Source organism: Alosa sapidissima, chromosome 7, assembly GCF_018492685.1.
Source record: "Alosa sapidissima isolate fAloSap1 chromosome 7, fAloSap1.pri, whole genome shotgun sequence".
Classification (NCBI taxonomy): domain Eukaryota; kingdom Metazoa; phylum Chordata; class Actinopteri; order Clupeiformes; family Clupeidae; genus Alosa; species Alosa sapidissima.
The window spans coordinates 346,458-370,788 of NC_055963.1; the positions used below are offsets into that span (position 1 = coordinate 346,458).

General features: G+C 39.7%; 1 protein-coding gene across 15 annotated transcripts in view; it reads left to right on the top strand.

Moving 5' to 3' along the window:
- The first annotated feature begins 2,392 nt into the window (after window positions 1-2,392).
- Window positions 2,393-24,331, top strand: part of LOC121713822 — a 32,256-nt gene continuing 10,317 nt past the window's right edge. For 3 of the 15 annotated variants that reach the window (XR_006032953.1, XM_042098796.1, XM_042098797.1), the window contains exons 1-15: window positions 2,393-2,768; window positions 4,823-4,940; window positions 5,640-5,802; window positions 6,105-6,297; window positions 8,301-8,402; window positions 9,837-9,938; window positions 10,512-10,613; window positions 11,185-11,286; window positions 11,858-11,959; window positions 12,601-12,702; window positions 13,337-13,438; window positions 14,079-14,180; window positions 14,815-14,916; window positions 15,875-15,994; window positions 16,122-16,217. Coding sequence is in view for 11 of the 15 variants with exons in the window: in XM_042098796.1 (XP_041954730.1) it covers window positions 2,643-2,768; window positions 4,823-4,940; window positions 5,640-5,802; window positions 6,105-6,297; window positions 8,301-8,402; window positions 9,837-9,938; window positions 10,512-10,613; window positions 11,185-11,286; window positions 11,858-11,959; window positions 12,601-12,702; window positions 13,337-13,438; window positions 14,079-14,180; window positions 14,815-14,916; window positions 15,875-15,994; window positions 16,122-16,217 (1,734 nt within the window). In the remaining 4 variants the exon portion in view is untranslated. Of the gene's footprint in view, window positions 2,769-2,905; window positions 3,837-4,822; window positions 4,941-5,639; window positions 5,803-6,104; window positions 6,298-8,300; window positions 8,403-9,836; window positions 9,939-10,511; window positions 10,614-11,184; window positions 11,287-11,857; window positions 11,960-12,600; window positions 12,703-13,336; window positions 13,439-14,078; window positions 14,181-14,814; window positions 14,917-15,874; window positions 15,995-16,121; window positions 16,254-17,423; window positions 17,487-17,574; window positions 19,577-20,668; window positions 20,717-20,835; window positions 20,884-24,331 lie in introns of those variants that run through there. The other 12 variants (XM_042098786.1, XM_042098793.1, XM_042098787.1 and 9 more) reach the window with 11 other exon arrangements.

Below are 24,331 nucleotides of genomic sequence, written 5' to 3' on the forward strand. Positions count from 1 at the left end.
CTTTATTCTTATTTTTCTATTGGATTCATATTGAATTCCATTTTGCAATCCTGCTTGTTGTATGTGTGTTATTGGGTCTTCTATTGGGAACTAGATGTGGTTTATACCTTGGATTATGGGATTGTAACATCTTATCCTGTGTATTAATGCATGCTATTCAGGGCCTTTTGTAATAAAAGCATTTCCATTTCAATAAAGTACCTTCTAATTCTGATTATTCTAAGTCCAGTGAAGTGCCTAAAGAAAATAACACTACATCAATATTAACAACACTACAATTCTTTCTGCCCTGCAGGCTAGCAGATCCAGGTGTCACAGTGACACCTGTAGGGGGAAGAGCTACAGATACCAGATGTCACAGTGTGACATTTGTAGAGGAGGGCTTATCTCAATGAGATGCAAATGAGCACAATTGTCTTTCCTTTGTCTCAGGTGAGGTGAGAATTTGCAAATCTATTAGGCCAGTTTTCTCAGTAAAAGGTTTTCAGAGGGGTATACATTAAAATGACCACAACTTATTCAAATAATATCAGATCTCCATGAGTGAGACATCATTGGATAGCTTTGAAACTACACTTTCAGAATCTGTGAATAACTCAAAATGTCTCTGGGGAGACATGTGGCTGGTTTTCCCACATCTGGTCACATATGTGTCTGTGCGTGTGTGTCTTTGTGTGTCTGTATGTTGCTATGTGTGTGTGTGTGTCTGTGTGTATGTCTGTCTGTGTGTATGTCTGTGTGTGTGTGTATGTCTGTGTGTGTATGTGTGTGTGTATGTCTGCGTGTGTGTGTGTCTGTGTGTGTGTGTATATCTGTGTGTGTGTGTGTGTGTCTGTCTGTGTGTGTGTGTGTGTGTATGTCTGTGTGTGTATGTCTGCGTGTGTGTATGTCTGTGTGTGTGTGTCTGTGTGTATGTCTGTGTATGTGTGTATGTCTGTGTGTGTATGTCTGCGTGTGTGTGTGTCTGTGTATGTGTGTGTGTATGTCTGCGTGTGTGTGTGTCTGTGTGTGTGTATGTCTGTGTGTGTGTGTGTGTGTATGTCTGCGTGTGTGTGTCTGTGTGTGTTGCTGTCTTTGTGTGTGTGTATGTCTGTGTTGCTGTCTGTGTGTGTGTGTATGTCTGCGTGTGTGTGTTGCTGTCTGTGTGTGTCTGTGTGTATGTCTGTGTGTGTGTGTCTGTGTGTGTTGCTGTCTGTCTGTGTGTGTGTGTGTGTGTATGTCTGTGTGTGTGTCTGTGTGTATGTCTGTGTGTGTATGTCTGTGTGTGTGTGTATGTCTGTGTGTGTGTGTGTATGTGTGTGTGTGTGTGTCTGTGTGTGTTGCTGTCTGTGTGTGTGTGTGCACGCAGGGAGAAGGGCGCTAAATGAAGCTGAGGAGTGTGAAGAGATGAGGGGGATGGGTGAGGTAGAAGGCAAAGTGTGCGTGTGTGTGTTTCTCTCAAGAGATGAATTGGTGTGGTTTGCGTGTGTATCTGAGTGCAGAAGTGTGATAATGCGATAATTTGTGTGTATGTGTCTGTATCGGTGCAGTAGCGCAATTCTGTGTGTGCCTGAGTGTGTGTGTGTATCTCTGAGTGTGTGCATATGTGTATGTATGTGCGTGTGTGTGTGTGTATGTGTGTGTGCGTGCAAGCTTGTAGATGTGTGTGTGTAACTGTGTGTGTGCATTTGTGTGTATGCATGTGTGCGTATTTGTATGTATGTGCGTGTGTGTGTATGTGTGTGCAAGTGTGTGTGTGCAAGCTTGTAGATGTGTGTGTGTGTAACTGTGTGTGTGCATTTGTGTGTGCTTCTTCAGCAGCTTTGGGGGGTGGAGCATGATTCAGCACCAGACGCTCGGCACGTGCCTCACCCTCAGTAACACCCCCCCCCCCCCCTCTCCTGCACCAACCCCCAGCTCCACTCCACACAGAAAGTAGGGGGGGCAGGTGGGGGGAGGGAGGAGGCTCTTTAGGGGTTGGGGGCTGATTGGGGTGGAGAGAATGTAAGTGTGTGTGTGTGTGTAAGTGTGTGTGTGTGTGTGTAAGTGTGTGTGTGTGTGTATGTAAGTGTGTGTGTGTGTAAGTGTGTGTGTGTAAGTGTGTGTGTGTGTGTGTAAGTGTGTGTGTGTGTGTAAGTGTGTGTGTGTGTGTGTAAGTGTGTGTGTGTGTAAGTGTGTGTGTGTGTGTAAGTGTGTGTGTGTGTGTGTAAGTGTGTAAGTGTGTGTGTGTGTGTAAGTGTGTGTGTGTGTGTGTAAGTGTGTGTGTGTGTGTGTAAGTGTGTGTGTGTGTAAGTGTGTGTGTGTGTGTGTGTAAGTGTGTGTGTGTGTAAGTGTGTGTGTGTGTGTGTAAGTGTGTGTGTGTGTGTGTTTTCATTTCTATCATTGTGGGGAACGTGACCTGATAGCCCACTCACGCCGTGGGGTACAAAATCCTCATGGGGTACAAATTGCCGTTCCCCACAAATCTAACCAAATATTTTCAGTCAGGATGGGGTACTGATGTGTCCCTTAAATTATCTCAGTGTGCCCTATAATGCAGAAAAACCGTCTATGTGTGTGTTTGAGAGTGTGTTAAGCGAAGCGACATAGTGACAATAGTGGCAAGGATCGGAACTGCAGGGGCCTGTTCCACACACACGCTTCACACACCTTTAACCAATTAGATGTTGGCTGTATGTCACGTGACTCATTCATGCAACCTCATTGGACAACATTCAAGAGCAATGAAGGAAGTCTACTCATGGATGAAGAAGACGATTCCACATGTGGGTAGACATCTTGAATTGACGGTAGGTTTTATAGTTGACTCATTACTCATGAACTATTTTGCAATAATGTCCAGACATCATTATAAAATTGTGTCATCATAAGTGATAATGAATTGAAAACATTGATTGTAAATTGTACAAATTGTATTATTTATTATTCAAATATAGAAATAGCTTAGGCTACACGATGTGGCAGTCAGGAAGCTAGCACCTGAGCTAGCTCGCCACTATGTCAAATGTGGGGTTGGTCAAAGGTATTTTCATTAAAACATTTTCATCAGAGGCAACTACAGACAACATCGTAGTTTGCAGTGGTGATAAGTCGTGATAGTCAGAGGAGGATAGCATGATAGTGCATTAGCTGTAGCCTACCTATTATTCCCTATGTAACGTTAGCCTTATTAAGCTAACTATAAGCCAGGCATTACATTGAGGCTACCTCCACACCAAACCAACGGGTATGTTTTTCTTACGGTTTTCACACATTTAACGACAGGTCGTTCACACCTTAAACGACAGACCTTTCACTTATATTTGCCTATTGTGTATGTGTAGGGAAGTGTGCATGTGAGGCTATTTGGTAGGGAGTGTTTGTTGCTCACGTTGGAAAAAAGCTTGAAATGTATCTTGACCTACCCATACGTTTTTGTTGTTTCCCAAACGGACAGGTTATGTATTTATACAATTTACAAACATTTCACTCGATTTCAACCAACTGTTATCACAACCTGCAATCCACAACTTGATTCAAATGTGCCTGAGCAGGTATTTTAACAGACGAGTTGAATAGCCTACATGAGAATTAGCTGGCTAGTTTGATGTCAATTTGGTAAGTAATCCTGCAATGGATAATTTCCTAACCAAATGTATGTGTATAGCCTATAGTCCATCATGTGTTGAGTCTGAATGAAGACAATGCAGTTGTGCTATTAAACGAAACTGACAACAGTTCAGATTTGAGGCACTCTAGGTAGATATAGGCCAGGGGTGGCGAACATGCGTCTCGCGAGCCGCATGCGGCTCTTTGCCTCCTCGCGGCTGCTCAACGGATGTTCTCACTTCTCCTTGGATTATAGCCTATTATTTCTGGTAAATGAAAATGCTTTTCATAAGTTGATAGTACTGCTAATAGTTAGGCTGCAATGTTTAAATTAGAATAATTTTACTGTCATGGATAGGAATCTAGCCTAAAAAGAAGCAGACTTTGTTGTAATAGGTGTAATGATACTGTTGCAATCAGGAAAACCCTGACGCTAAGCGTAAATAGAAAGAGGACATTGAAAAGGAGGATTCATCTTTTTGTAGGCTAGCATAGCCTTTCTGGTTAATATGTCAACGTAACCTAAATAACACCGGTAAAAACGTGTTTTACACGTTAGTTTAGGACTTGGTATGCCAGACGTAACTGATGCATATGCTTCAAACCTGTACATTTCCCAAAGGCACTGACTGACCTTTGCAAGTACAAGGTAAAGGTAGGCTATATAGACGTCAGTCAGAGAAGCAGACTCGTTTTCTTTTTGTGTATTTTCTTTTAAAAAAATGTACTGAACACTAGACGGAACATTTGACGGTCACATTGGCAGCATATCAGTTGTTACATTGGAGCATTTCTCATGCTAATAAGTCATTCAGTGGGGGGGAATTTGTGATGTGTGTCTATATTGCTTTCTTTATTGCTTGCTACTTATTCCTGATAACGATAATTTGTAGCATCTGCCAAGTGTCTCACTTTAAATGAACAGAGAAGATCTATTTTTGTAGGCCTAAGTCGCTGTTGTAGTGTGGGCATCTTTTTTTGTTGTGCGGCTCTTTTGAGCTGTGTGGAATTTTTTTGGCTCTTCATGCTGGACTGGTTAGCCGCCCCTGATATAGGCTATGGTGGCAAAAACTGGCAGCACTGTTAAGTGGATGATATACCCACAACCCTCCTTTGGTCTCTTTAGACAACACTGTAGGATTACTTCTTATCTTATGGTCTAGCTAACTATTAGGCAGGTGTTAGAAATAGCCTTTTTCTTCATTTAATACATTTGTGAACTCATGTAAGCAAACTAAATTGTAAATTGCTTTAGGAGAACATGCGTCGCAGCAAGCGACGTCATAGAGACCCGGTTGCAGAAGGAATACATTACATCTCCTTGTCAGCAGACAGGCCAGAACTAACTGCCAAATATATAAACTCTGTCAAAGGTAAGTGGAATAACTAGAAACAGGAGTTGTCAAACATTAAATTTATGTTTGCTGATTTGTGATGCGTAATATACAGATCAGATTGGATGGACTAAGAGGCTATTGAGTAGGGTACTATTAAATGCTAGACTTTGATACAAGACCTGGGCACACTGCACAGAATTATCTACAGACTTCAGATCTTAAGATAATTCTGTAGATAATTATTTTGTACTATAGAGTCTTTATTGTCCTCTAAGGATATTCTTTTTCACACACATTACATTCCAAACCCCTCTAGTTTCTCTCCCCCCTCAACACAATGCAAGCAAAAGGTGGACAGTGCAGACACTGGAATGTCTATCATCAGCACTGGAATGTTTAATTCGCCCCACGTTTCAATCATCCCGGCTCTCCCATACTAATAAAAATAATACAAGATACACTTTCCTAACAAAGAAACACATTCTATCTTAACAAAGGCCACATTGGCTGGACGGAAATCTGTATGCAATGAACCAAACACAGTGTGTTTTTGTTTGTGTTTGATGTAAAATGTGTTATGGATTGCATTTTCTAAGAAATATTATAAAAAAGGTTTAAAGTTGAACAGCTCAGCTACTTAAAGATTATTGGCCAGTTGAAAATGGTAACCCTTCCTGTGTGAGTGGTCTGTCCAAGTCTTTAAAATTGAAACCAACCTCTTTTTGTTCAAAATAGGTCGAGGAGTGTTCAGCCAAACTTACTTTGAAAAAGGAGATTTTTTAGTTGAATACAGAGGAGAGATCATTTCATTTGATGAATGTCAAAGACGCAAAAGGATCTACCATGCTGCACTTCAAGTGTATCTTTTTGAATTTAAGGTCAATGGGAAAAAGTACTGGTAGGTCAATGGTCCCTTTTCACAGGCATGTGATATATGTATGGGAGAGGATAGCTAACACTGATGATTATTCATTCTTCACGCTCTGTTAGGCTGTGACATCTAGTTTTTCAATGTCTTTTATCTGTGTTTTCTATTTTATGACCTATCTGTGGAAAGAGAACACAGGCAATAGAAAAGACAAATACAAATACATTTTCAAACTATTAGTACAATTTTACTAATGTATTAATTCTTTTAACAATCTAACACATGTGATTTTATTCCTGTTTATGAATTACTAATGTATGTCTTGTCTTCAGTATTGATGCTGCAAGAGATGACAACTCCTTTGGCCGATTAGTCAATGATGATCACCTTAATCCAAACAGCAGGATGACGCGAATTACCGTCAAAGGTGAACCTCACCTGTGCTTATTTGCCATACGGCAAATACAACCAGGAGAAGAAATAACTTACAACTACGGTGATATGGACTGGCCATGGAGAGAAAAGGTAAGTGTTAACTATTGCAAGGAAAAACTTTTTGTCATTGATAGTTATAGCCATGCAAGTACATGCAAGTACAGCCGTGGCCCACTGGTTAGCACTCTGGACTTGTAACCGGAGGGTTGCCGGTTCGAGCCCCGACCAGTGGGCCGCGGCTGAAGTGCCCTTGAGCAAGGCACCTAACCCCTCACTGCTCCCCGAGCACCGCCGATGTAGCAGGCAGCTCACTGCGCCGGGATTAGTGTGTGCTTCACCTCACTGTGTGTTCACTGTGTGCTGAGTGTGTTTCACTAATTCACCAATTGGGTTAAAATGCAGAGACCAAATTTCCCTCATAGGATCAAAAAAGTGTATATACTTATACTTATACATGTTATAGGACATTTTTAATCTGAACCAAGGTCTTTGTTTTTATTTTGTTAAGTTCAACATAGGGCTGTGACAGTAACCGTATTACCGTAATACTGCGGTCACGTGACGCCTACTGCGGGTCTGAGCTCCTCACCGCCATCACGCATAATTTGGGGGATTTGACTTCATGTACCCACCTGCAGAGGTGTTAAACTGACTGCATAACGGGAGAGAGATTCTTTTCAACCATGACAAATGCACAATGTCAGGTTGAAAACGTAGCAGAACCTCAGAAATAATCACGTTATGCAGTCAGCTTAAGACGTCTGATGAAGTCAAATCCCCCTATTGGCCTGCACATGTGTGCACGTAGTATGTAATGTCGTGATGTGTAATGTAATGAACCATCTTATGACATTGATTCTCAGAGAACTATAGTAATGTTAAGTAGGCTAACCTTCCATTTTCAAAACAAAACTTATCATCAAAAAATGAAGCAAACCCGACCTTTAGTGTTGTGTTGGGGAGCGCAATGTTCCAACATTCCATTTGTTTACTATGCGAGTGTAGGGGAGAGCTGGCACAATCGTAACACTTTTCTATTCTCTCCGTTCAAACTCGATATACATAAAGCTGTTAAACATGAAAGCTGTAAAATTTGGCCAGAAAGGAGTCATACATGTTTACTCCATAAAAGTTTAAAAAGAATTTCTGTTTTGTTCTAGTTTGTTAAGAATTTAACCTCACAATGGCATGTAGGTCTAGGCTAGCCTAGGACCTACATTTGTTACAACCTGACGCAGCCATTGAAAAAAGTTTCTAAAGTTTAATTGGTTGTGATGGCAGCACAAAATTCATAATCCATAACTCGCAATCAGAAACCACAGTAATTTCTTGCTTTCCAGCCAGTCGCAAATTATCTGCGAACCAGCAATCTCTTTGTCGAGGATGCCCTAACCTTGCAGATCATAGACAGAGAAAGCATGCTCTGGAAACAGAACAGATTTGCATGTCAAGTGTAGACATGGGTCTGTAGCTTTAAGGCAATTCTGCCTGGGCCTAGCCACGTTTCAACCATCTCATTCATTCATTTGTTGTTTAACAGACGTTTCAAGCGTGCGCTTTATTTGAAATACAGCATATGCGTGTTGTTTAAAGGGACACCAGGCAAGCCTGATGCTTTTTCTCTACGAAACTCCCCCTTCGCTCGGTCTGAAGCTCTTTTCCTTTTCTTTGCATCTTCCGTCAAGGGTTTTTATACACACGTTTGCAACAATCGCTAGCGTTTAGTAGCCTGCCTCTGAGGATGTAATTGATCCTGCTTCGGTCGGCGGGTAGGATACACTGAACTTGCAAGCAGGATATTCCTCCTACAGGCAGTAGGGGCGGGCGAGAGAGTCTTCATTCGCCCTGTAATGAGTCATTTAACCATATACCGATTTACGAAGATGGGTAATTAACACGAAAACGTTTCCTGGTGTCCCTTTAATAATGTTTAATAACGGTAGAGCCTGTTCCTTTAAAATATAGGCAAAGAATGTATTCTTGCTTTAGTATAGGCCTACATTTTAGGCTTATTCTCAAATTCAGATTGTGCAACTAGCAATACTTATAATGAAATGTTTTCTCTGACATTGACTATTTATATTAATTTCCAGAGTGATGATCTTGCACTGCAGTCCCCAGACAAAGTAGATGACTCCGGCAGTGTGGAAGCAGCACATGCTGCCACGGTTGACTACTGCAAAGTAGATCTACAGGTAACTGCATTATTGTATTTTGATTTGTTAGTATTTGTAACCTAATGGGACTGTTTGTTCCACATGATGCACCATGAGTGAATTTGTTCTTGCACTGGATACCATACAATGTGGAAGAATGTACTAATCCCAAATTAGGTAGCTGAAATGTTGAAGTTGGAGAACTTCAAATGGAGAAGCAATTTGAGCTAAATTCTTCTGGTTGTGAAAGCCTTCATTTAGACCTAACCAAAACATACCCTGTGAGGTGGACTGGATGTGTATATGAAATTGACATACACAATAGTAAAGGTTTGGAGAATTTTAACAAGGCCGACCTCCTCCCCAGTCCTTTCAGTCTTTGTTTCTCCATTACATTGTTGGACCCTGGGAGCATCCCCTGTTCAGTTCAGTTTCAGTTTATTGTCCCCTAAGGGAAACTTGTCTTGCAGCCAAGTAAACATACACGTAGCACAACAGGTAAACAACAGTTTGATTGCAACATAATAGTTTAGCTACAGTTTTGATGCAGCATCTACATAAACATCCAATAGCCTTGCTAGAAAAGTAAACTAAAACAGCAAGATCAACACAACAGAAGCTGAGAACACAGTAGCCTTTGTGTGCACAATTATTTCCTGCCATTTACCATTACAAATCCACCTTTGTTTATTTTGTCCTAAATAATGGGCGAGTTAAAGTTGGCTATGATGCTATTTAGAAGCATGTATCCCAAGTTAGGTGTCCATATTGAGAAGTTGAAATACATCAAGTTTAAACAATGAGTTTAAATGAAGTTCATCTCTTTGTTAGTCTTTATTTGCAACTAATATATACCCCCACAAGGTTGACTGGCTGTGTTCATGAAGTTGACTACAGACAATTATGGAATTGGTCTATTTGTGAAAGTGTTTGTGCCACTAATGTTAAAAGTTATTATGTACCATATGAGGTTAACCAGTTTTGTGTGTGATGTTGACTACGGACAACCATGGAATTGAACTGCACACATGACACATACTGGGGTAGAGTAGTAGGGTAGAAGCCTGAGTGATATCGATTTCGAAGTTTGTATTTCCAGCTAATAATATGTACCCCGCTCGGTTGACTGACTATGTGTGTGAAATTAACTTCAGGCAACCATGGAATTGTTCCTAATATTATCATATGTACCCCACACGGTTGACTGGCTATGTGTGTGAAGTTGACATCAGACAACCATGGAATTGGTCCCCACACATAACATTTACCCGGTCAAGTGTGATTGTAATAGTTAGAAATTATATTAGAGGATATCAACCATGGGTTATATTTACAAAGGTGACCACCTCTTACTTTAGGTATAGACTATTGCTTTTAAATGTTTTTACACATGTATTACAATAGCTCTATATATAAAAGTGTTGCTACAAACATGTTCACCCTTAACTTAATTATGTTTGTACTCTTGTTTAGGAGGATGATGTTGATGTTGAGAGCGCATATCAAGGAGAGGACCCCAACACAATCATTGTAGAACATCCTGCTGTGGTTGAATTCTCTCAAACCGATCTGAAGGTAACTAAATCAGTGTATTTTCTTTATTCTCCTTTGGAAATAGAATTGAACTGTTCTGTTGCGGATAATGTGCCATCACAAATTGACCTTAGGTTTATTTATTTATGAATTAAGTGTTGGTCAGTGAGCTAAGGTTATCTTAGGTACAGTGTTATTTAGACATATTTTATTCCCCAGGCTAGATGATCAAATTTAGGAGAAGATGGTGAACTTCAAATAGGGTAGAAGCCTATTTGATGTTGATTTCAATGCAAAAGTTTACATTTTTTTAGCTAATGTTATATATGTACCCCACACGGTTGACTGACTGTGTGTGTAAAGTTGACTTCAGACAACCATGGAATTGGTCCCCACACATAACATATACCACAGTCAAGTGTGATTGTAATAGTTAGAAATGATATTAGATGATCCCAACCATGGGTTATAATTACAAAGGTGACCACCTCTTACTTTAGGTATAGACTGTTGCTTTTAAATTCTTTTACACATGTATTACAATAGGTCTATATATCAAAGTGTTGCTACAAACATGTTCACCCTTCACTTAATTATGTTTGTACTCTTGTTTAGGATGATGTTGTTGATGTTGAGAGCGCATATCAAGGAGAGGACCCCAACACAATCATTGTAGCACATCCTGATGTGGTTGAATTCCCTCAAACAGATCTGAAGGTAACTAAATCAGTGTATTTTCTTTATTCTCCTTTGGAAATAGAATTGAACTGTTCTGTTGCGGATAATGTGCCACCACAAATTGACCTAAGGTTTGTTTGTTTATGAATTTAGTGGTGGTCCGTGAGCTAAGGTTAACTTTGGTACAGTGTTTTTTAGACATTTTATTATCCGGGCTACATGATCAAATTCAGGAGAAGATGGTGAACTTCAAATAGGGTAGAAGCCTATGTGATGTTGATTTCAATGCAAAAGTTTACATTTTTTTAGCTAATGTTATATATGTACCCCACACGGTTGACTGACTGTGTGTGTAAAGTTGACTTCAGACAACCATGGAATTGGTCCCCACACATAACATATACCACAGTCAAGTGTGATTGTAATAGTTAGAAATGATATTAGATGATCCCAACCATGGGTTATAATTACAAAGGTGACCACCTCTTACTTTAGGTATAGACTGTTGCTTTTAAATTCTTTTACACATGTATTACAATAGGTCTATATATCAAAGTGTTGCTACAAACATGTTCACCCTTCACTTAATTATGTTTGTACTCTTGTTTAGGATGATGTTGTTGATGTTGAGAGCGCATATCAAGGAGAGGACCCCAACACAATCATTGTAGCACATCCTGATGTGGTTGAATTCCCTCAAACAGATCTGAAGGTAACTAAATCAGTGTATTTTCTTTATTCTCCTTTGGAAATAGAATTGAACTGTTCTGTTGCGGATAATGTGCCACCACAAATTGACCTAAGGTTTGTTTGTTTATGAATTTAGTGGTGGTCCGTGAGCTAAGGTTAACTTTGGTACAGTGTTTTTTAGACATTTTATTATCCGGGCTACATGATCAAATTCAGGAGAAGATGGTGAACTTCAAATAGGGTAGAAGCCTATGTGATGTTGATTTCAATGCAAAAGTTTACATTTTTTTAGCTAATGTTATATATGTACCCCACACGGTTGACTGACTGTGTGTGTAAAGTTGACTTCAGACAACCATGGAATTGGTCCCCACACATAACATATACCACAGTCAAGTGTGATTGTAATAGTTAGAAATGATATTAGATGATCCCAACCATGGGTTATAATTACAAAGGTGACCACCTCTTACTTTAGGTATAGACTGTTGCTTTTAAATTCTTTTACACATGTATTACAATAGGTCTATATATCAAAGTGTTGCTACAAACATGTTCACCCTTCACTTAATTATGTTTGTACTCTTGTTTAGGATGATGTTGTTGATGTTGAGAGCGCATATCAAGGAGAGGACCCCAACACAATCATTGTAGCACATCCTGATGTGGTTGAATTCCCTCAAACAGATCTGAAGGTAACTAAATCAGTGTATTTTCTTTATTCTCCTTTGGAAATAGAATTGAACTGTTCTGTTGCGGATAATGTGCCACCACAAATTGACCTAAGGTTTGTTTGTTTATGAATTTAGTGGTGGTCCGTGAGCTAAGGTTAACTTTGGTACAGTGTTTTTTAGACATTTTATTATCCGGGCTACATGATCAAATTCAGGAGAAGATGGTGAACTTCAAATAGGGTAGAAGCCTATGTGATGTTTATTTCAATGCAAAAGTTTACATTTTTTTAGCTAATGTTATATATGTACCCCACACGGTTGACTGACTGTGTGTGTGATGTTGTCACCATGGAACTGCTGTTAATATTAAAATATGTACCCCACACGGTTGACTGACTGTGTGTGTAAAGTTGACTTCAGACAACCATGGAATTGGTCCCCACACATAACATATACCACAGTCAAGTGTGATTGTAATAGTTAGAAATGATATTAGATGATCTCAACCATGGGTTATAATTACAAAGGTGACCACCTCTTACTTTAGGTATAGACTGTTGCTTTTAAATTCTTTTACACATGTATTACAATAGGTCTATATATCAAAGTGTTGCTACAAACATGTTCACCCTTCACTTAATTATGTTTGTACTCTTGTTTAGGATGATGTTGTTGATGTTGAGAGCGCATATCAAGGAGAGGACCCCAACACAATCATTGTAGCACATCCTGATGTGGTTGAATTCCCTCAAACAGATCTGAAGGTGACTAAATCAGTGTATTTTCTTTATTCTCCTTTGGAAATAGAATGGAACTGTTCTGTTGCGAATAATATGCCACCACAAATTGACCTAAGGTTTGTTTGTTTATGAATTTAATGGTGGTCCGTGAGCTAAGGTTAACTTTGGTACAGTGTTTTTTAGACATATTTTATTCCCCAGGCTAGATGATCAAATTTTGGAGAAGATTGTGAACTTCAAATAGGGTAGAAGCCATTTTTTTAGCTAATATTATATATGTACCCCACACGGTTGACTGACTGTGTGTGTGAAGTTGACTACCATGGAACTGCTGTTAATATTAAAATATGTACCCCACACGGTTGACTGACTGTGTGTGTAAAGTTGACTTCAGACAACTATGGAATTGGTCCCCACACATAACATATACCACAGTCAAGTGTGATTGTAATGGTTAGTAGTGATATTAGATGATGTCAACCCTGGGTTATATTTACAAAGGTGACCACCTCTTACTTTAGGTATAGACTATTGATTTTAAATTCTTTTACACATGTATTACAATAGGTCTATATATCAATTACAATAGGTCTATATATCAAAGTGTTGCTACGAACATGTTCACCCTTCACTTAATTATGTTTGTACTCTTGTTTAGGATGATGTTGTTGATGTTGAGAGCGCATATCAAGGAGAGGACCCCAACACAATCATTTTAGCACATCCTGATGTGGTTGAATTCCCTCAAACAGATCTGAAGGTAACTAAATCAGTGTATTTTCTTTATTCTCCTTTGGAAATAGAATTGAACTGTTCTGTTGCGGATAATGTGCCACCACAAATTGACCTAAGGTTTGTTTGTTTATGAATTTAGTGGTGGTCCGTGAGCTAAGGTTAACTTTGGTACAGTGTTTTTTAGACATTTTATTATCCGGGCTACATGATCAAATTCAGGAGAAGATGGTGAACTTCAAATAGGGTAGAAGCCTATGTGATGTTTATTTCAATGCAAAAGTTTACATTTTTTAGCTAATGTTATATATGTACCCCACACGGTTGACTGACTGTGTGTGTGATGTTGTCACCATGGAACTGCTGTTAATATTAAAATATGTACCCCACACGGTTGACTGACTGTGTGTGTAAAGTTGACTTCAGACAACCATGGAATTGGTCCCCACACATAACATATACCACAGTCAAGTGTGATTGTAATAGTTAGAAATGATATTAGATGATGTCAATTGTGGGTTATATTTACAAAGGTGACCACCTCTTACTTTAGGTATAGACTGTTGCTTTTAAATTCTTTTACACATGTATTACAATAGGTCTTTATATCAAAGTGTTGCTACAAACATGTTCACCCTTCACTTAATTATGTTTGTACTCTTGTTTAGGATGATGTTGTTGATGTTGAGAGCGCATATCAAGGAGAGGACCCCAACACAATCATTGTAGCACATCCTGATGTGGTTGAATTCCCTCAAACAGATCTGAAGGTGACTAAATCAGTATATTTTCTTTATTCTCCTTTGGAAATAGAATGGAACTGTTCTGTTGCGAATAATATGCCACCACAAATTGACGTAAGGTTTGTTTGTTTATGAATTTAATGGTGGTCCGTGAGCTAAGGTTAACTTTGGTACAGTGTTTTTTAGACATATTTTATTCCCCAGGCTAGATGATCAAATTTTGGAGAAGATTGTGAACTTCAAATAGGGTAGAAGCCATTTTTTTAGCTAATATTATATATGTACCCCACACGGTTGACTGACTGTGTGTGTGAAGTTGACTACCATGGAACTGCTGTTAATATTAAAATATGTACCCCACACGGTTGACTGACTGTGTGTGTAAAGTTGACTTCAGACAACTATGGAATTGGTCCCCACACATAACATATACCACAGTCAAGTGTGATTGTAATGGTTAGTAGTGATATTAGATGATGTCAACCCTGGGTTATATTTACAAAGGTGACCACCTCTTACTTTAGGTATAGACTATTGATTTTAAATTCTTTTACACATGTATTACAATAGGTCTATATATCAATTACAATAGGTCTATATATCAAAGTGTTGCTACGAACATGTTCACCCTTCACTTAATTATGTTTGTACTCTTGTTTAGGATGATGTTGTTGATGTTGAGAGCGCATATCAAGGAGAGGACCCCAACACAATCATTGTAGAACATCCTGATGTGGTTGAATTCCCTCAAACAGATCTGAAGGTAACTAAATCAGTGTATTTTCTTTATTCTCCTTTGGAAATAGAATTGAACTGTTCTGTTGCGGATAATGTGCCACCACAAATTGACCTAAGGTTTGTTTGTTTATGAATTTAGTGGTGGTCCGTGAGCTAAGGTTAACTTTGGTACAGTGTTTTTTAGACATTTTATTATCCGGGCTACATGATCAAATTCAGGAGAAGATGGTGAACTTCAAATAGGGTAGAAGCCTATGTGGTGTTGATTTCAATGCAAAAGTTGACATTTTTTTAGCTAATGTTATATATGTACCCCACACGGTTGACTGACGGTGTGTGTGAAGTTGACTACCATGGAACTGCTGTTAATATTATAATATGTACCCCACACGGTTGACTGACTGTGTGTGTAAAGTTGACTTCAGACAACTATGGAATCGGTCCCCACACATAACATATACTACAGTCAAGTGTGATTGTAATGGTTAGTAGTGATATTAGATGATGTCAACCATGGGTTATATTTACAAAGGTGACCACCTCTTACTTTAGGTATAGACTATTGCTTTTAAATTCTTTTACACATGTATTACAATAGGTCTATATATATCAAAGTGTTGCTATGAACATGTTCACCCTTCACTTAATTATGTTTGTACTCTTGTTCTTGCTTGTTCTTACTCTTGTAAATTATATTTATACTCCCTGCTCGCAGCGTTTCTTTGAGGGGGCAGCTGTGGCCTACTGGTTAGCGCTTTGGACTTGTTACCGTGGGGTTGACGGTTCGATCCCCGACCATTAGGCACGGCTGAAGTGCCCTTGAGCAAGGCACCTAACCCCTCACTGCTCCCCGAGCGCCGCAGTTGTTGTAGGCAGCTCACTGCGCTGGGATTAGTGTGTGTTCACCGTGTGCTGAGTGAACCAAATTTCCCTCACCTATTGTTATACAATTTAGTAGATTAATTTAGCATCTGATTTCCTAGGTTCAACAAATTCAAATCCAACTTAAGTTGGTTGAGTACTCAAGCTCTGAAGAAGAAACCAGTGACACGGATCATGTCAGTTGCTCTCGCCAGATTATTGAAGATGAAATCTGTCACAAGGTAATGCATTTACTTTTAATGACTTATATACTGTCATTTATTCAGCTTCTCTTTTTGTGGCAGTCTATAGTGATCGTATTTGTTTGCCTTTGTATGTTAACATATGTGTGCTTGTTTTCATGTCCAGAGTGATGCTTTTGAGTTCTGTAATGCAAGTGATGACTCCAGCACAGTCAATGCAGCACATCCTGCTGTACTTGAGTTCACCCAGACAGATCTGCAGGTAAGGAACCAAGCGTATACTAGATTTGTGCACTTGGTTAGTACTTTCTGACTTCTTTAGGATATATTTGTATTTTACCTTAATGTGGTATTAAACCTACCTACCTTCCTAACCGACACGCTCTTAAGAGGGTTTTCTACGATTCATCTTACGATCGTTCGTTTGGTTTTTCCGACTGTTTCCCGAATATGCTCGTAGCGTGAACGCGCATGCACTGCTCTTAAGATGCTCTTAAGGGGAGCTGTCCACGTTAATAGTTCTGAAATATCCTCTGATTTGACGGTGATGTCAGGTGACTGCACGTCACAGCTATAGGCCTACCATTTAAACTTCGGATCTACACATTAATTCACATCAATACGAAAATAGAAACACTTTGACATCTGCATGTAAGGATCCCAAGTAGGTTATATACCACACAGAGACATAAATAATTGTAATTATTTTAAGATTAGATTGTTGCACCATGCAATAATTTTTCGCGGTGCCACTTAAGAACACGTTTGAAGATAAGAAAGAAGTCGAGTAAGAAAGAGAGGAAATGTGTAGGCTTAGATTTTGATGCAGTAGGCTACAGACTAAACCACATGTTGCTTTCTCTGCTTTTTACCTCATAGGCCTAATAAAATATTCACTTAGCAAAGATAATGTCAAACTATTCTGGCAACGTCTCGTTTCATAACTTGATTGCATTTTTGTCCGCTTTTCATCACATTTTATGACCATTAAATGTAGGCTATGCTGTTTTGCGCGCTAAAATCTGATTCATCACAAGTAAACACAATAAAGAATGGGAACGTAAATTGGATTATGTATTCTAAGTTGTAATTCCTCTGTATGTCCTGTTGGTGACCTCAGTAAGAAGTACTGTTAAGACGCTCTTAGCCGGTAACGAGTACTCTGGAGCACTCGTAGATCTACGAGTGTTTTCACGATGCTCTTAAGCTACGATGGTTTCGGGAAACAGTCTGCAAATCTTAAGACGTTCGTAAGAGGGACTTTACGACGCTCTTAGGCTTAAGATGCTTTCGGGGAAGTGGGCCCTGGCCTCTATTTCAGACCGGCCTTTAACCCAAACCTGTAGCCACACCAGGCGTTTAAAAGACACAGGCGTCTATTTGGGACTCGGCTATTATTTGAAGTTTTATGGTATACAATCTCTTATTTTAAGGAAGGGAGATTACAACTTAACATTTTGTTTTTTAGAATACAGAAAGATCATATGATGAAGATTATGTCCCTAAACTGAGAAGAACAAAAAGCATTGTGGTAAAAACATAAAGAAATTACCCTCATTTTATGTGTCCGCCACACTACAAACCTAAGAATAATTTTGTTTTATCTGTTTTATTTTAAGATGACAACTGACATCCCACCCATAACAAATGATCTATTTGATACTGATGACTCCTGCCCTGACAGTGAAGAAGAATATGTTCCTAAAAGTAGTGATGAAAGTTCAGAAAGTAGCTGTGAAATATCAATCTGTCAAAGTCACACAAACAAAAAGAGAATATCAGGAAAAGAGAGTATGACACATGATGGAGAAGAGGGGAGTGAGACACATGGAATAAACAGAGAGGAGAGTATGGCACACTCTGATATAAACAAACAGAAGAATACACCCCAAAATTCAGAGAGAGAGGACAATATACAAGTATTTGTCTCAGCTGTCGTCAAAAAATGTGACAAAAAAAGACTGTATGATAAAAGGCAGCACTGCTTGTTCTGTAAAAAACCGTTTACAAAAATATCCAAGCATTTAGAACGGAAGCATCAAAATGAAATCGAGGTGGCAAGGGCTGTGAGCTATCCAAAAAATTCAAAAGACAGACGCATGCAGCTTGAGTACCTGCGGAAAAAAGGTAATTGGGTGCACAACACGGAAGTTATGCGAACAGGGAAAGGAAGTCTTGTTGCTTGTAAAAGACCAAATGAAGAAGCTAACGGCAATGAATTTGTCCACTGTTCCTTCTGCTTCGGCCTTTTCACCAGAAAAGTATTATGGCGACATGTGAAGACATGTGGTTTCAAACCACCCGATGTCAAGCCCAGACCAGGGAAGAACAGAGTTCTTTCTTTATGTGCTTTGACACCTGCTCCTGCTGGTATAACTACTGGCCTGTGGAAAGTAATGAGCCACATGAATCAAGACAGAGTTTCACTTGCAGTTAAAGGTGATGAGTTGATAATGGAAAATGGACAGCACCTGTACAACAGATTAGGCAGTGATAGGGCAAAGCATGAACACATTCGACAAAAAATGAGAGAATTGGGTAGACTTATACTCAGTGCAAGAGAGGTCACATCTCTAAGGAGCATTTCGGAAATGATGACACCAACCACCTTTATGCAGACTGTCTTAGCTGTAAAACATGTTAGTGGCTATAATCAGGAAAGTAATACATACAAAATCCCAACTCTTCCGCTAAAATTGGGACAAAGTTTGGCTAAAATTTCAGAACTTTTGGAAAGTAAAGCCTTGGTTAATGGTGATGCAGAGACTGCTACCGAAGCCAGAAATTTCCGTCAGGTATATTATGCCAAATGGAATGAACTGGTTTCAGCATCAGCCTACAGAACACTGGAGGAAGGCAAATGGAATGCACCACTATTGCTTCCTCTCACAGAGGATGTTAAAAAACTGCATTCGTATCTGGATGAGAAGGAGAAAGAGTACCGTGATGGCTTATCATTAGAATCGTCTACAACTAACTGGTCAAAGCTTGCTCAGGTCACACTTGCAAAAGTAATACTTTTTAATCGTCGACGAGAAGGAGAGGTTTCCAAGATGCTGCTCTCCAGTTTTTCTCAGAGAGACAGGTCAAAACCAAATGATGATCTTAATGCAGCACTTTCAGAACTGGAACAAAAACTATGTAAACACTTCCAAAGACTGGAAATACGAGGGAAGCGAGGCCGGAAAGTGCCCGTTTTGTTGACTCCAGACATGGTACAGTCACTGGAACTTCTGGTGGAAAAGAGAGACGAATGTGGGGTGGAGAAAGACAATCCATACCTCTTCTCACGTCCATGTGCTATGACATACTTTCGGGGCTCAGAGTACATCAATCATTTTGCCCACACCTGTGGAGCTAAACATCCAGAGAATCTCTCCTCTACTAAATTGCGCAAGCATATTGGCACACTTTCTAAGGTTTTGAACCTGTCAAACACAGAACTAGACCAATTGGCAGATTTTTTAGGACACGACATACGTATTCATAGGCAGTTTTACAGGCTTCCAGAGGGGACCTTGCAGCTCGCAAAGATTAGCAAGGTCCTTATGGCCCTTGAGACAGGACGTCTCTGTGAGTTCAAAGGGAAAAGCTTGGAAGACATTAACATTGATCCAGATGGTAAGATTCAAAAACGTGGTAACACTACTTGACGGGTGAGTTCATTCATAGCAGCTGTCATAAACTGCACATAAAGCATTCATGACTGTTTCATGAGACATGACTCAACATTCATACCAAACCTTTTATGAATGTGGAAGACAGAACGACGACAACTTGTCAAACTAAAAGTCCAACAATCTCAAAGGTAAACTAGCATACATTCAGCTGACCCATATTTGTGTAACCTGGATACCATTAATTTAATCTCTCCAGCCTTTGTAAATATTTCATGAATATTTTATGAAGTCTACATCGAATGTCACTTTACTAAGTTGTGAAGTATTTGTAATCACTGAGTTTAACACTGGGAGGTAAACTAGCCTACATTCAGCTGACCCGTATTTATGTAACCTGGAACGGTTGGACATTCCCAGTAGCAAAAGATGAGATCATCTGCAAAGGTTACATCATAAAACAAAACATTTTTATGAAACAAAAATTATTTGCCTGGCCATGTTCTGTCTTTTTGGCACTGGAGTAGCCCATTGACTCACATGTGACGTGATTAGGTAAAAGGTTTGAGAAAAAAAACGGCAATGCTGCTTTGCGATTGTTGGACTTTTATTTTGACAAGTTGTCGTCGCTCTGTCTTCCACATTCATGAAAGGTTTGGTATGAATGTTGAGTAATGTCTCATGAAACTGTCATGAATGCTTTATGTACAGTCTATGACAGCTGCTATGAATGTGTTATGAACTCACCCGTCAAGTAAATTGTTACCAAAAACGTTTTTGCAACAGATCTGTACTAATTCATAACATGAATTCAATTTTTGATTTCCAAAGACAGTTTGGGGTTTTGTAGCATGTTCTGTGTCTGTTACTTAACAGTGGTCTAGTAGTGACATACAAATCAGTGGCCATGTGAACTGATTCTTAAGCTATGAGAAGAGAGGCCTGTTGCTCATTGTCTAGAAACGTGAAGGGCTCATTGCCTCTTTAAAGATATACGTTGTGATCTCAGCTATAGATGTAAGACTGCTCGATTTAATTTGTTAAACATCATTGTTAAGTTTATTAACATTGATCATTTTCTGTTACTCCTTTACAGAAAGAGTTGAGGATGATGGACAGAGTGAGCTACATGATAACTCTGGAGGTAGAGACTTATTTATTTATTTTATGTGCTCCTTTTATGTTAAATTGAATTGAATGTTAAATAACATAAAACTGTGGTTAATTAAGTTTATAATATAATTTCCCCTAATGTATTTATAGAGCAAGTTCAGGATGGTGGACACAGTGCATTGGATGATGAGTCTGAAGGTAGATGATTTATGACTGGTGGGATGAAACTACATTTTATGTGCTCCTTCCATGTTAAATTGAATTGAATTGAATTGAATTGAATGTTAAATGAGACAAATCTCTGCTTAATTACCGTTTTTCTGGACTATAAGTTGCATCAGTCAAAAAATGCGTCATGAACAGGGAAAAAACATATCTGTATATATTTCCCTCACGGGATCAAAAGAGTGTATATATGTCATTGGCGGTCCGTGAGTTCAGTGGTTAGGCCTTCAATGATGACTATTTTCTGACTATTTTCTCTCTCTTACGCGAGTCTGTGTAGCACTAGAATCTTCGTTGCACAAACAATTTATGTTCCGATTGCTTACTTGGTTAACAGATCATCCTCAGCAGCAAAGTAGGCTGCTAGGCTATTTATTTACCACCCATATTCACAAGTAGTCACAGTCACAGGGTTCATTCAGGTCTCCATCCTCGGCAGTATTACTTTTGTTCTCCAATCCAATTACAATCTGCTATTCTGGACATTCTGTTTCACCGTTTCATGCTTGGTCTCTGACTGTGCAGCATTTATGTTATCTTCTCTTCCAGTCTCTTGATCCCTTCCATGGCTGGTCTTCTCAATTGTTGATTCTAGTGTGCCTCATCCTCTTGACTGGCTGGCAAGACTGGGACAGCGTTGTCATTCTTTACCAGCGTTTCATGTTATTCAATCCATTCAATCCAATCCATCAAAAGGCATTGAACGAGCAGTCTCCAGACAGGTCTCTGACTTCCTTTCACAGAACAAGCTCCTGGATCCAAATCAATCTGGGTTCTGTAACAGAAGCCTTAAAAGAAGCCAAGGCGACCGCTCGGTCATCAGTACTCATTCTGCTTGACTTATCGGCTGCCTTTGACACGGTTAATCACCGCATCCTTCTCTCCATACTCTCTAACATGGGAATCTCCGGTTCTGCTCTCTCCTGGTTTGAATCCTACCTCACAGGATGCTCGTTTAGCGTATCATGGCTTGGTCAGCTATCTGCACCTCACTATCTCACCACAGGGGTCCTCCAGGGCTCAGTGCTGGGCCCCCTTCTTTTTGCTATCTACACCACCTCCTTGGGACAGATCATCCGTTCGCATGGCTTCTCATACCACTGCTATGCAGACGACACACAGCTCTATCTGTTCTTTCCACCTGATGACCCCTCGGTTTCAGCACGGATCTCGGATTGCCTCTCAGACATAGCTACATGGATTAAGGCACACCACCTCCAGCTGAACCTCTCAAAGACTGAACTGCTGGTCCTCCCAGCTAAACCTACCATACACCATGACATCAACATCAAATTTGACTCCCTGTCTGTTTCACCTACCAGGACTGCAAGAAATCTAGGAGTTGTGCTCGACAACCAACTAACCTTCTCAGATCATGTTGCCTCAGTCTCCCGGTCATGCCGTTTTGCACTCTACAACATAAGGAAAATCAGGACTTACTTGACTCAGGATGCTACTCAACTTCTGGTTCAGGCAATAGTGATCTCAAGACTTGACTACTGCAACGCCCTCCTGACAGGTCTCCCAGCCTGCACAGTGAAACCCCTTCAGATGATTCAGAACGCGGTGGCGCGCCTGGTCTACATCCAACCCAAAAGGGCACATGTTACCCCACTGCTCATCCAGCTACACTGGCTACCTATGGCGGCCCGCACCAAATTCAAGGCTCTAACCCTTGCCTACAAAGTAGTCTCCAGTTCTGCTCCCGCCTACTTGAATGCCCTCATACAGACATACGCTACCTCCAGACCGCTGCGCTCCTCAAACGAACGACGTCTAGCTCTACCACCGGTAGCTCAGGCCAATCCAAACTTTCTCATCTGTTGTTCCTTGTTGGTGGAACACACTGCCACTTCCTACAAGGGCAGGGACATCCCTCTCCATCTTCAAAAAACTCCTGAAGACCCAGCTCTTTAGAGAATATCTCCTCTCATAGCACCACTTAAAACAAGTCTTGCTGATACCAGCACCTACCAGCCGTCTTGAACTGACACTCAACTGTCAAAAACAGCACTCACTGATGCACTTATACCGTTTTTAACCCTTACAAGCCCGACCATTCTAATTTCGTTAAAATTTTAACGATGACCAATCATCTAATATCTCAGCTGTCCAATGACTGATTTTATTTCTGAAATCTTCCCCGTAATGCTGACAACATAAGCTTCAATTTGATATGATTGGTTAAGGGGTTTATGGCGCGAAATGTTTTGGATACTTGAAGATGAGTCGTGAAAAAAACTTTTCACTTCAGTCGTACATTTTAACATGGACCGCTAGATGCCACCTGCACTTCGTTGGAGTTTACCTCGACTGGAAACCACACAGCTGGATAAACTGAGGTAATATATATTTTACATCGTTTCTAGTTATGGTTAATCTTAATTTGTAGTCATAAAATCATGTTATTTGATAGTAATATGCTTTCTCATCAGCGTCAACATTATGGCATAGCGGGGGCTAAGTGCATCGTCATGTAACTTTAGCTAGCTGCATTACTCTGAACTGCTTGCAGTATTCTCGTTTGCTTTTTATATCAGTTATTTTCATTTGACAATTTCATTTAAAAACCTGTTAGTATATAACCTGTAAGTAAGTTTGTTTTCTAGTACCAATTTGCTTGTTAGGTAAGCATTATATTGGCAAGTCAGTATAGCATACCAAAGCTGAATAAATCAATGGGCGCCGCGTTTCTAAGTTGCGTTCTCTTACATGAAATAAGTTGAGCGATATTTTTACTCCTCTCAATATGTAGTTGTAGAAAACAAGATGTGAAATCACGGATTCTGTCAGAAATGTAGTGCTAATTAACGTATTGCCTCTCATCGGGTTGTTACCTCGCTAGGCAGTTTGTAGTGAACTGTTTTACCTTGCTTCTAAATGTCAAACATCAGACGTGCTTGTCTCAACATTTTCTAAGATGGCATGACTTGATATTCTACTCTTCTCAATATGTAGTTTTATAGAAAACATGATGTGAAATCACATATTATGTCAGAAATGTCATTATTGCATTTAAGCAGTTAGTTACTAGGTGAAATGTAATCTGTCTTTATCTTAATGCCAGCCAGGCAATCAGATTTAGGGTAGCTAAACCCATGTGTAATAAAATGACTTCATACTTCTAAATATTTTTGAGTTACTCAAAATGCTTCAATAGTTTAGGCTACCTCTTCTTGTGTATGTATGTGCACACATGCACACATCTGTAGTTTTGTGATTTTATTTTTTTAATTAATAAATGTATTACATTTGTATGATTTTACTGTTGTTTCAGATGGAGGATGACAAGACCTACACAGACCTCCTTGCAGGCCTGAAGAGGTGGCTGACTGCTGATGAGCTTGCGCTCACAATGTTGAAGACCATGTGAGGATGGAGGAAGAAGGTATAGATTTAGGTGGCGTGCGTAGGGTGGTGT